At 38.7% G+C, this 12,849-nt stretch overlaps 1 protein-coding gene across 1 annotated transcript; it reads right to left on the bottom strand.

The window, feature by feature from the left end:
* Positions 1-549: 549 nt before the first annotated feature.
* Positions 550-3,763, bottom strand: chst1 (carbohydrate (keratan sulfate Gal-6) sulfotransferase 1). Its single transcript, XM_017474696.3, has 3 exons — positions 3,571-3,763; positions 3,290-3,472; positions 550-2,203 (listed from the first exon to the last, which is right to left on the bottom strand). The coding sequence occupies exon 3, from the start codon at positions 2,141-2,143 to the stop codon at positions 878-880; it is 1,266 nt and encodes a 421-aa protein (XP_017330185.1). The 5' UTR covers positions 2,144-2,203; positions 3,290-3,472; positions 3,571-3,763; the 3' UTR covers positions 550-877.
* Between the last annotated feature and the right edge of the window lie 9,086 nt (positions 3,764-12,849).

The following is a 12,849-nucleotide window of genomic DNA, read 5'->3' as shown; positions in this document are numbered from 1 at the left end:
ACCGAGGCGCTGTGATGCAGAAACCCTACCTGCTGCATCGCCGTGTATATCATGAAAAGTGCTAATGAGCCATTAATCTCATTACAATTATAGTTTGGTGCATTTAATCGTTTCTGATGGGTGGCATTTGTAAACAAAACATAAAAATCTAGATTCATTATATGTAGCCTGTGTTAAATATGTTGGCAGTTTTTCCATTTGCACAAAAAATGTTATAAGCTCCTAATGTGCGAGTCTTCTATTTGCATTTGATCCATTAGAGATCTACACTGATACTCGACTGTTTACATCAGCACTGTGTAAATATGCATACTGGAGTCTGTAATCCTCCTGATGCAAGGTAAGAGGAAATGAAGAGAAAATATGATTTCTGTCAAATGCCTAGTGTGCATTAATGCTGAATAAAAGGTTAATGCTTTCTGGGGAGGAAAAATGGGGGGTTAGTTTTACAAAATGGAGCTAGGTTTCTGTGTTAAAACTATACAATAATGCACCGTACTTCAGCATTATATTTCAGACTGTAGTAATTGAGAAATGCTGAGAAAATGAGACTGTGACATTCACAGGTTTATTGCATTTTGTTACCATTTCAGACCTCTATTTAGCACATGGATGTGTTTTTTGAGTTCTCCACCCACAAACATCCACCTTTATCAAAGCAATGGGGTGAATACAGGGACTTCATAGCCGGATAAACATAATGAGCACATCTGTCATTCTCAAGTCTACTCCAAGCTCAAGTGAATGTTTTGGTTTGTTTGTTTTTTGTGCTGTTTGTACTGTGACTGCGAGCGATTTCCCAACTTGATAGTGCAAAACGTGTCGAATTAAGGCAACAGTTGAAGTGTAGAAAAACAGTTGTAGGTGGGATCACTCGCTACAAAAAGGGTGTAAAGGTCTTGTCCTCAATCAGTGAAAGGGACAAGTTCTTGAGCTCCTCGGGCGAGTTCACAGCCCTGTAGCCTAGCTCCTCTAAAACCTGCTGACACACCGTCTGTGTGTAATCGACGATGTCATGCGAGAGCTTGAGCCTCCAGCTCTCAGCGTTGGCAGCAGAGTCCCTCAGAGTACTGTATTTATGCTTTGCCAAACCTTCGTTGCTTCCTCTGGTGTTGTTTCGAATCCACTCCTCAACCCCTTTCTCCATGGCCAATCCAAGGAAGTCGTAGATCTCACGGGTCTTTTGGAGGGGCCGGCGCGCTAAATCCTCGTAGCGCACCAACATGTAGCGGCCACGAAGCCATGCTGGACGCTCAGAGGCTGTGTTAATGGAACGCAAGACGTCGTCGCATACCGTCATGATCTGGCTCAGGTCAAGGTTGTATGGTTTGCGCCCTGTGGCCCTCCAGATCCTCCAGAGGCGATACGTATCTCTAAAAGTCTCGATCCTTGATGCCAAGATGCCTCGTGGGTCCCTAACCAGCTGGACAACCTTCAGGTTGAGCCGTGGATCCTCCACTAGAGCGCGGAGATCTCCGACTTCTGGGATTCGCACCGTCTTGATCGCCACATGTCGCCTTTCTCGGCAAGACTCTGCCGCCAGGGTCAGATTGAGGAGGGTGCACTTCCTCACGCACTCGCCCTCATCTATATTCACCTCATTGAGGTTGAAAGCATCGCAGGCAGGTGGCGAGCAAAGTGCCCGACTCGCTCCTCGCCGGAAAAGCTTATCTGTGGTGTGATTAGCAGGCAGAGGTTTGATGTAGCTCTCCAAGAAATACAGGTCGCAGTGGTATAAGCTGCGCAAAAGGTCACGGCTTGCTCCAAGCATAACCCTGCGATCTGAAGTGTACCTGCTGTGAGTGAGGTGAGGAAGCAGGGCATTCTGTACGTGATAGAGCGGCTCGAATAAATAGAACACGTCCGTATGCTGGTTGAAGAGCTGGCCGGCGAAAGACGAGCCGCTGCGAGTTGTGGCCAGAATGAGAATGTGAGTCTTGGCTCTGGAGGCGTTGTATGGGAAATAAGGGAAGTCATCGCAGAAGCGGTCGAACGTCTCCGGTTCCTGAGCCAGGCTGCAGTTTACCGAGCTCGGCACGGGGCAGATCTGAAAGGGCTCGGACGTGAACGTCCTTATCGCTGTGTACTGGATGGCGATGGACGCCAGGCCGAGCAGAATCACAGCCTTCCAGGAACATTGCATGGCTGAGGAACTTCATTTAGAGAATGCAGTCTGATTCGGAGCCCATCGGCGAAGGGGCAGCTGAGGGGAAACAGAAAGTGATTAACAAACAGACGAGCGTAAAATAACATCTGTCACGTTTTACTTGATTAAACACACAAACAAATTCAACAAATGATGAGTGTGAAATTGCACATGACTCTGCAACATTACAGTCTATATTAATGCTGACAGTACTGTATCTCCCTCTTCCGGCCATTAATTAGTCTAGGAATATGTTATTGCATATTATAGGACTCAGGAATGATAAAAATGTGTGTGTGGGGGGGTTTGACACTGCAGGTATTAATCTAACACAGAGTTAATTCAACACAGGGGATTTAGCTGTGTATGTGCCCCACTAACAAGCAAGGAAAGATTAATTAGACTAGCCTAGCCTACTTAAAAAATTTGTTCCTATAAACCCCTCAGTGACTGATACCAGCTGCATGTTGCACATATTTGCAACATTTTGAAAGCACTCTAAAATATACACTCTTGAGATGTAACCTACTGGGGAGCAGAGCTGCACCATTTTCGTAGAAATAAATAAATAAATAAATAAATATTTGTGTGTGTGTGTGTGTGTTTTTTTTCTCTTTTTTTTTCTTTTTTTTTTTTTTTTGCTCTACAATTAAAGTGGAGAGGTCCTGCCTGCCAGATTTCTTCAAAGACCCTTCAATGATGTAACTTCAAGCACCTGTGGAGAGGTTTTATAACGCTTAATAGCTACTGCATATACTGTACAGGCAGTGTGGACCATGCATGTAGTGAAAACACCAAGGGTCAATGAATATTCCTATTTTATGGGTTATGTAGCCAACCATTTGCAGCAGTATTATTATTATTATTATTATTGTTATTATTATTATTTTTACCGCAGTGTAACGGAATTAGCTACCCTTGGAGAACGCTAAATAAATAAACGAGAGGTCTGATCTCAAATGGCTGCGTGCTCCCTATATAAGTGCTCTGCGCGGGGTATGAGTTAACAGCGTTCTGAACCCTATGTAGTGCACTACAGAAAACAGAAAGAAAGAATTGGAATTGAGCCACAGACAGCTGCGGAGAATGGCAGGTTAGAAGGGGGAAAGAATAATGAATAAAAGGGTTAGTTGTTTTACTTGCCTATTGAAGTTAATGCGAAGAGGAGAAGGTGTATGAGCTAAAATATGACTGTTTCCGGTGTCTAGGCTGTGTTGTTATAGCAGGTCGTAGAGATGCGAAGATTTGTCCATATGAATAAAAATCATGCTGTAATCCGTCCTGACGGCCCACAACGAAATGATGTCAGACATGCATTTCTCCAGACTGGAACAAACAAACAAACAAACAAACAAACAAAACTAGTAATAAAATAACGCTCGGGTAAAAGGTTAAAGATAAAAATGATTACGCGCGCGCAGCACCTGTCTCTCTCAGTCCTGAAAGCTTCAAATTGTTGATTTCTCCTCGCGCGCGATGGGTGGAAGGAAGGATGGATGGATGGATGGATGGAGGTTGGAGTGCGCGTGCCGAAGTGAGGCGCGAGCGAGACAGTGCCTGAGTGTGTGGTAAAGTGAGGCGTGGGACTGCGCTGCGCGAGCTCCCCGTCAAAACCACCTCAAACCCCTATAAGGACTCATGCAGGCTCCTCCCACTCTGAAACAACGATCTCGTGAGTCAGAGCAGAGGTGAAAAACAGGAGGCAAGTTTTCATTCTGTCTTACCCAGAGTGCCAGATACATTCGGGCATTTTGGGAGGGGGTGTTTAGCTAATTCACAAAACTATTTTCTAATTTTCCTTCCCAATGAATCATGTAATCAATACATGGTATAGCTTGTGTTAAAAACTGAATTTTTTATATATATATATATATATATATATATATATATATATATATATATATATATATATATATGATTTTAGGAGTCCAACACCGAAGTTACTGGAATTACCTAACAATTACCTATTATAGTTGTTAGGGCTCTTCTTCTTCTCAGCAGGTAGTACACCCTCCCACTACTTCGCGATCACCCCAGATCAGCCCAATGGTGGCGCTAGAGTGCAAGTTTTTACATGAGCAGCGATGGAAACTCGAGTCTGCGACTTTTACTTGAGTCACGCTTAAGTCGCCAAAAAAATGGCCTGTGACTGGACTCATGAACAACTGACTCGAGACTTGACTTGGACTTGAAGACTGCAATTTGTGAAAAAGACAAGTCATTTTGGTTTGGCATTCCAGATTATGTTCTCTCTTTTCTACCCCACATGACAGCATCAAACACCACATTTTTCTACTCATTCCTCATTCATTCATTCCCTAGCAGTATGTGCTGCAGCAGCAAATATCACAACGTGATGCATCTGAAGGCATGTGTTTCCATCACCCAGTGGAAAAGTGCTGTTTGTTACAGATGGCACTGTGGCACGGCTTCTGAGTGCACGTGTGCACGAGCTTTTTGTGTATGGACACGCACCGTTGTTTGTTTTGATTCTCTCCTTGTTTAAGAGTAGGTTCATGTTCAAGGGTGTGTCTTAATTTACTCCAGGTGTCTGTATTTTAGTTTGAGTATGTTGATTATTTAAACCCCTCGTGTTGCTGTGCACTTCGCGCAGTATTATTCGTAAATGGTTGCGTTAGTAGATGAATGAGTGTGAATACGTTACGCTTGCAAAGCGGTCTTGTTAAAGTGTCCTGTTTCCTGCCTCGTATCCAGTGTTCATGTTTAAAGCCAGATTCTCCTAGACTCCTAGACTTTTTGCTTGTTTATTATTTGGAGTATTTGAATAAAGACTTTGATTTGCATCTGCTTCTGCAACACTTCCTGTTTCGTAACACTGTTATATAAATGAACAACAAACAATAACAATATAGCCAAGTCTTACCTTGTGATAATCTTCATGTCACTGAATTGGAAAATAATCAATTAATCCAGAGGGAATTAATTTATTTTATATATATATATATATATATATATATATATATATATATATATATATATATATATATATATATAATAGTAATGTAACTCAAAATATGTATTAGTGTGTATATATATATACTAATAATACTATAATAGTTTAATCTTTGTCAAATGAATCATATGAAACAGTTTTGATGCTGGTAGGCCTACACTTCACTGTAGTGACGCGCTATACAGAAGTAAAGTCACTGGCTGAGATTCTACCAGAAACACATAAGCAGCGTTCATGCATACATTTACATTTACATTTATTCACTTAGCAGACGCTTTTATCCAAAGCGACTTACAAATGAGAAAGATACAAGCAAAGCGATATATCAAGCAGAGAACAATACAAGTAGTGCTACCATACAAGATCTATTAATTGAATTTCAGAAGAAGCAAAGTGCAGAGTAGAGGTGTAAGTGCATTTTTTTTTATTATGGGTTGGTTAGGTGTTCACGGAAGAGGTGGGTCTTTAGCTGTTTTTTGAAGATGGTGAGAGATTCTGCGGTCCGGATTGAGATTGGAAGTGCATTCCACCACTGAGGAACAGTTAGTGTGAAGGTTCTGGAAAGGGACCTTGACCCACGCTGAGTTGGAACTGCTAAACGTCTGTCGCTAATCGATCGCAGATTGCGAGAGGGAACGTAGGCCTTCAGGAGAGAGTTGACTCTGAGGTAGAGTCAATTGCATCTATACACGGTTGTTTTGTTCCCGCCGGCATTCACTGGAAGACTACCTTACCCATCATTGCTTGAGAACTACAGCAACCTACTGCAACTCAAATAGCTCAAAATACACAGTACATTGACACTTTGCACTAAATGACCAAAAAAGTTATATATTTCCTGAATTTTCTATGAATGCTCTGGTTTCTTGTAATTATAGGGAGAACTTTTGGATCACATGTAATAGTTTGAAAGTAACAGAAATGAACAAGACATTCTGTAGAAGTAATCAGTTTTAAGCACTGAGCTATAATCACAAAACTTGATAAGTATGTTCATATATGGTCTCTATGGTTCAACATATCTTGGCTAGATCTAACCACTGGGGGCGCTATTTGTGAGGAGTAATTGGATCCTGCATACTGACTGTGGCTCTATTTTACTATTAATAAGGAATAAAACACATTGTTGGCTTTACACAACAATTTGAGCCAACGTGACGCAGAGTTACTGTTACTTTCCCCATCGATTATCAACTCTACTTTTTGGGGGATGATATTGTGAGTTTTTGACCAATGCTTTTTGAACACACAGGCCTATTTGTCATGTAAGTGCTTCTTTATTTTTTGCACTATAGCATCTTCTTTAACTTGTCACACACTTGGTCAAAAGTTTAAAAATGTACTTTTCTTGCTGGACATTGAAGTGATCTGGCACCTTCAATTAATATTTGTCACCAAAAAGAAAAGCAACTTATCTTTTTAAATTATTAATTGTTTTGTGTACTAAATCAATAATGAGTCTGTATTTTTTGAATATTTCAAAAACCTGAATAGTAAACTAATTGTTTATTTAGTGTTATTTAATAATAATTCATTATTCAATAAGTATTCTTCCATTTAAGAACCAAAAGTGTGAAATCTAAATCATCCACCAAAGGTCAGACTACTTGGTTGTAGGCAACTTTTCTTCCCCCAGTTTTATGTGGCTGCCTATAAATTATACTTACCGGGAGGTTGGAGATGCACTACGTTATTTTAAATGTTTATGAAATAAAACAAACATAAATTTTCCTCTGTGTTTGCACAAAAGGAGATGCTTATTGGCAGGTCTCATACTGCGGTTTATCTCAGGGCTACACTTTAAAAGGTCAGCAACAAATGCGGTCACAGTTGAATTCGATTGAACGTTTGATTGCAGCAGCAAAGTGTAAAAAACAACGTGTCACTACTCCCTACACTGAAAAACCCTTTCCACTTTTTCCACGAGACAAATCTTTTTTTTTTCTTGCTTAGCAAGAATAAATGTGGACAAAATGTTCCCTCTAACATAGCTTTTGTTCCCTGGCTGAGATTTGTTCCCTACATTCATCCAATTTGCATATTTTATCATAAAGACAGACAAAACTAATGACTGAAGATCTTTAAAGGTTATACTACTCAACAACAACCTAAATGTGTGGACCTAGTGATGAAAAGAGAAAAATGAGAAATTAGCAGATGCCAGTAGGCAAAAAAATGTATAATGCTACCTAATCATATAATGGCATTGTAATCAAATCATAATTACACAATTATATGGTGATAGTGAATCAATGATAGCCTATTTCATCAGACCAGCTTTAAATATCTTCATGAAATCAAAAGCTGAGTCACATAATATCCTACAATTTTCCACATTACTGTCACGACATTGAAAAGACATAAGAGTGACGATTTAAAGACCATTGAATTCTAGGGAATATAAATGAAAGGAAATTAGCATTCCTGTATAGGCTACTAAAATGATAAAAGATATGAAAAGTCTTTAGAGTCTTGGTGGCTAATTTCTAAAAAATCTATCTTATAAAAAATGTATTAATGTAAGTTGAAATGAAATTACACGTTTAACTGTTGGCAAGAAACTATGCATCATATATTATTCATTATTCAGGAAATGCCCATCATATTGAAACTGATCACAATTTCATTTCTTTTTTTTTCTTTTTCTTTTTTTCTTTTTTTACAAAAAATTGCTATTTCAACTGACACTACATAGATTAGGAGAATGTGTCAATAGTTCATTCATTGATTTATCTTCAGGCTCCAGGTGGACAAATTCTGGATGGGTTGCCAGCCCATCTCTGGGGAGCATACACCCTTTCAGACACTCATTCACACCTGAGACAAAAACAGGCGGCATCTTTTATGTTTTTGGGTCAGAGACCATTGAAATAAAGTACCAAATTTTCAAAGAATTAATGAAATGATATTGTAATGCCTAGAGGGTAAAACAGGAGGGAGAGATGTTCATTGATCAATTATTGGTTTAATTAACATTGGGAATATGCACTACACTAGCCTTGACAAGGGCTCCAAGGTCCTAGACACCAAAGAAAGCAGAATATGAAATTATAGCAGGTTAAAATTGAATTGAAATAATAAAATGATTCCAAGGGTTTTTTGGATACCATATACACTGTATTTTAGAAGAGGAAGTTTATTTATCACATATACATTACAGCACCGTGAAATTCTTTTTTCCAGCTTGTTAGGGAGCTGGTGTCTGAGCGCAGGGTCAGCCATTATACAGTGCCCCTAAGGCAGAGAGGTTTAAGGACTTTGCTCAAGGGCCCAACAATGGTAGTTTGATGGTGCTGGGGCTTGAACTAGTGACCTTCTGATCAGTAACCCAGAACTTTAACTGTTGAGACACCAATGCCGGCATTCATATACACCCGATTTGATTCGCATGAAGTGAAGTCAATAATTTTGGCATAACTTAACTTGAAGGTAGGTGTGTAAACCTCTCTTTGATGCTCCAGTGTCCCTCTTATTCCACACCCTAGAATATGTGCTGAGGAGTTCCCTAAAACCTGAGGAGTTTTGAACTGACAGGTAACATGATTGACAGGTGAGCAGATCTGCATCTTTGACCTGGTTGGTTGGATATCAACAAAGCCTTGGTGAACCATAGAGACAGAGTCTCTGAGCAGATATCGTATTGAATATAAGGAGAACCTATTAACTTATAAAAGCATTCTGAATTAAAATCACTGTCCAGACCTTTAATTTCCAGGGTTAGTAGATGTGGCCCTCCAGGAGGGTAGGTGATGACCTCTACTATAAAAACAACAGTGAACTGAATGTTGAATTTTATCTCAGCAGTGAAATGGCTGGTCTGATACAAAACCTCAAACTTCTTCAATGATAGTTTGGAGCATGTTTCCTCCTGTCCATAGCCTGGATTTCTGTGTCTTGATCACTGAACTGATAAGAAATAGATTAATATGCTAACTATCTCACTATTAAGTGGCATAGAGTACTAAGCCTAGAGCAGGAGGAATACATTTCCTCTTAATTAATTCTTCCTTTAGAACTTCAGATGGAGAGCTGCAAGTTTTCAGTACAAGGTCTTCTGCCTTTTCTCCTGTTCTGTCTCCTTACTCTGTCATGCTGTGTTTTTTCCTCTTGGTCATGCCAGACTCCTCCGTTTAAAGCAAGATTTTTCTCTCAGTCTGTGCCGCCTATGCAGTCTCAGCAGCTGCCAAATGTGAGATTATGGCTTAGCTAAATCAGTTTTTATCTCTGTGTGTTCAGCGCAACTTCAGTTTCAATCAGGGTGTGTGCTCAAGCATTGGAAGATGTCAGACCCTGAGTATTGGTGTGAAAATGAGTGTCCGATGTCTAATCCAGCCTGGCGAGTGTTGCAAATAAGCTCTCCACACGAAATAAGGCCATGCCGCTGGCCAATTAAACTCTGTGCTGCCCTTCGGAGTGAGCCGTAATGTCAAGAGGTTCAGAGTGTGTGAGTGTTTCAATATAACCCTCTTTAGCATGTCAGGGAGGAATTTGAGGCTAAAGCTCTTTCTTCGAAGGTAGAGTTCATGTCAAGGTACAGGACTTGTTATAAAGTCAGCCATTTTAAGAAATATCCCAAATGCAAGAACATCCAGTGTCATATCAGTCCTCATTTTCTTTTCAGAGGTGAGTCATAATGACATAATAGAGTATTGAGATTATATTGCTACACACTGCACAACTACTGAACCAGTAATGTGCTGGGGTTAAAGATTGGTCTGCATTACTTTAACCATAATAGACAATGCCACGATTTATCAAAACACCAAGAGAACATTTATTATGAAACTCTATGACATTCTTTGGTTAGAATGTTTACAAAAGACATTTTAAGATGGTGACTTATTAGAGGGCTTATGTGTATTTTATAAGCTTCTGTGATATCAGTATACTGATATTGTGCAGCCCTGCAGTGTTGTTACTGGTGGTTGTGTGACGATGTGGATTACCCACAATGCACTGTGAGCCGACAACAATGTAAGCAAACATATTAGCAGCGAGCTTGCTTGCCAATGTCAAATTCAAATCAAATGAGAACAAAGTCTCGTATGAATATTGAGATATTTTCTATAAAGTGTCCATCTGCAGTCTTTACTTCTGGGCAGTGTATTTACTGAATACACGTCTTATAGGAACAGGGAAATCAATGTTCTTCAGCTGAAGTGTTAGTGGTCACATACACATGCAGCATAGTTCATTATATCCGTCACTGTCACAAATGCATTACTTATTTTAACCACAAACAACCAAATAAATCATCAGTGATTTGACACTTTAAATGCATTAAATGCAATAAAATGTAATGTAAAAAAATTCTACCATATTAGCGGTTTACTGCAGGAGGAGAAAAGAAAGGTAGATTTTATTTTACAATATATTGACAAGGGTAGTGATTTAATTTTTGCTTTATTCTCAGACCAAAGCCATGGGTAAATTTCTTTCAGATATACGCTAAGATTATGAAGTTGGTTCTCTCTCAATAATCCCTATTTCAGATTCTTCCTTCTTATTTGGAAATAGTACATGGGTTTAGTGCTGGTCTGTTTAAAACTGTGCATTTGTGCGGTATCTGTTACGACTGTTATCTGTACCAGAACGTAAGAATGTAACATCAAGCACCCATTCCTTTTAAAAGTATATAGAGTATATTGAATATATAAATAATGAGACATACAGTATGCAAATATACAACAAAATTATTGAGACTTATACAACAGCATGCATGCACTGGACTATAAAATGGGAAAATGAATGGTATTGTATTCTCCCTGTGGTCTTAGAGCTTTTCTTTAGAAAACATCTTTATTTTCTATAGTGTTCAGAGAACAATTGGAGGTTATTGTCTGTTCTTGTCATGCTGAGGCGTAATTAAACCAGAGTGGGACCCCTGCAAAGTGAGCAAGTGAGGTTGGTGAAACTCATCAAATCCCTATAATGAAACATCACCGACTTCACAATAGGAATCTTCTCAAATGTGTTGCTTGCAATATGATCATATCTCGTGATATGATGCAGATCAAATACAGCTTCTTTTGGGAGAATGCAACTCACATATTACAATTCCAGGGAGTTTATTTGATAGAATTATAACACGTCGTTTTCATGATTTTCCTTGTGTAATGTGTAACATGCTTGGATTAAAAAAATCCCAGCACTTACACTTAAACTAATTCAGGAAGCATTTTATAAATTATTAAGAGTAGGAGCATTTTAATTGAGACATAGATACCGAAATCCCACGTGTCCTGTGAATAATGTGATAGTTTAATATGTTCTGTTATGTCAGCTATGCTAATATAGCCTTCAATAAAATTCATTTATACAGTAGCTGTGAGCAATGTCAATAAATGCACATCAATAACTTACCGACTTCTTGTGGCAAAAATTCCTGATGCTCACTGATGGATGTCAACACACGAGACTGAACGTGGACGGAATTTGAGAGAGAGGTTCTTTAGTAGTTTCTCGGGTACTAAAAACATATTAAGTAATCTATTATTTAACGTTGATTCATTTTTAATGGTTTACACTTACACGTTCAGGGATACTTTAATATCCTTGCACACCAGTAAATTGGAGCATATTAGAGTTATGCACGCATAGAGTCAGAAACTGTATGAGTGAGACATCAGAGAGTAAATCCCTTTATGAGAAAATAAAATTGGCATTTAGGCTTAAATGGGGTTTTTAAAAAAAAAGCAGTCATGAACAGTTAGCATAGTTAAGTGGTGGAATAGATAAGTAGCTAATATGATTTCAAAATATGACACATATTCTTAATAACGGTGATCAAATAAGATAAGAAGTGAATCCCGTGTGTTGATCTCGTAATTCAGAAAACTTCTCAAAAATCAGGTTACTGGGGTCATCATCACTCAGTGGTATTTTTATTTTTTTTAAATCCACTTTGAAAGACATGGGTATTAATCTTCAATGGCTTCCAAAATTTTATCTGATGATTTTTTTTTTGTTCGTTTTTTTTTTTTTTTTTTTTTTTTTCAAAACCTCTTTCATTGACATGTTGACTCATTCTAACTTCGGTTAACAGTTTCTTACATTACCCACAATGCCATTTCACTACCTGTGGTGTAGTGGGATTTAACCTTCACTTCATCACAGCGTAGAGAGATGCTCAAACAGATCAAGTTTCAAAAAATGTTTGTAGATCGCTAACTGGCTGCATTGCATTTGGGACTTTGATTCCAGTGTTTGGTGTCTCCACTACTTCTGTGTTGGATTTCTCATTAATATGGAAAATGGTGAGTGATAAAAGAAGCTCTTGCTCTTTTCTTTTTAAGAGCTAACAGCAAAACATGGCTGTTGTCCATTCTGTTTGAGATTAGTGTTTTTTTCTGAGATTAAACTCCAGTCCTACTGCACTAGCAATGTGGCAGACGATCGGCAGTTTCTCATGAGAATGGTGAAAATACAGCACCAACCAACAAATTAGCATTGGAAACACTAAGCACGTTGCAAATATTTCATTATAAACATTTTTAATGTGTTTCAGGGTGGAGTTTTCCTTTAAGGCCATGACTGAACGTTGAGCAAATGTTCAACTATTTAACTCTGTATTTGGATTGGATTCTGCATCACTTTAAATTTACTTTTGGCTAAAGTTGTCTGGCAAATGGACTTGTATCAAGTCATGCCAAGTCATTTGTGTCAGTTGGTAACGTCAGCCATTGTTCTGTGTGTTTCCTGATTTATAATTTTTTAATTATTCCATTAA

Source organism: Ictalurus punctatus, chromosome 8 (assembly GCF_001660625.3).
Source record: "Ictalurus punctatus breed USDA103 chromosome 8, Coco_2.0, whole genome shotgun sequence".
Lineage (NCBI taxonomy): Eukaryota > Metazoa > Chordata > Actinopteri > Siluriformes > Ictaluridae > Ictalurus > Ictalurus punctatus.
Note: the sequence above shows the minus strand (reverse complement) of the source record. Positions and strands in the feature narration are given on the sequence as shown.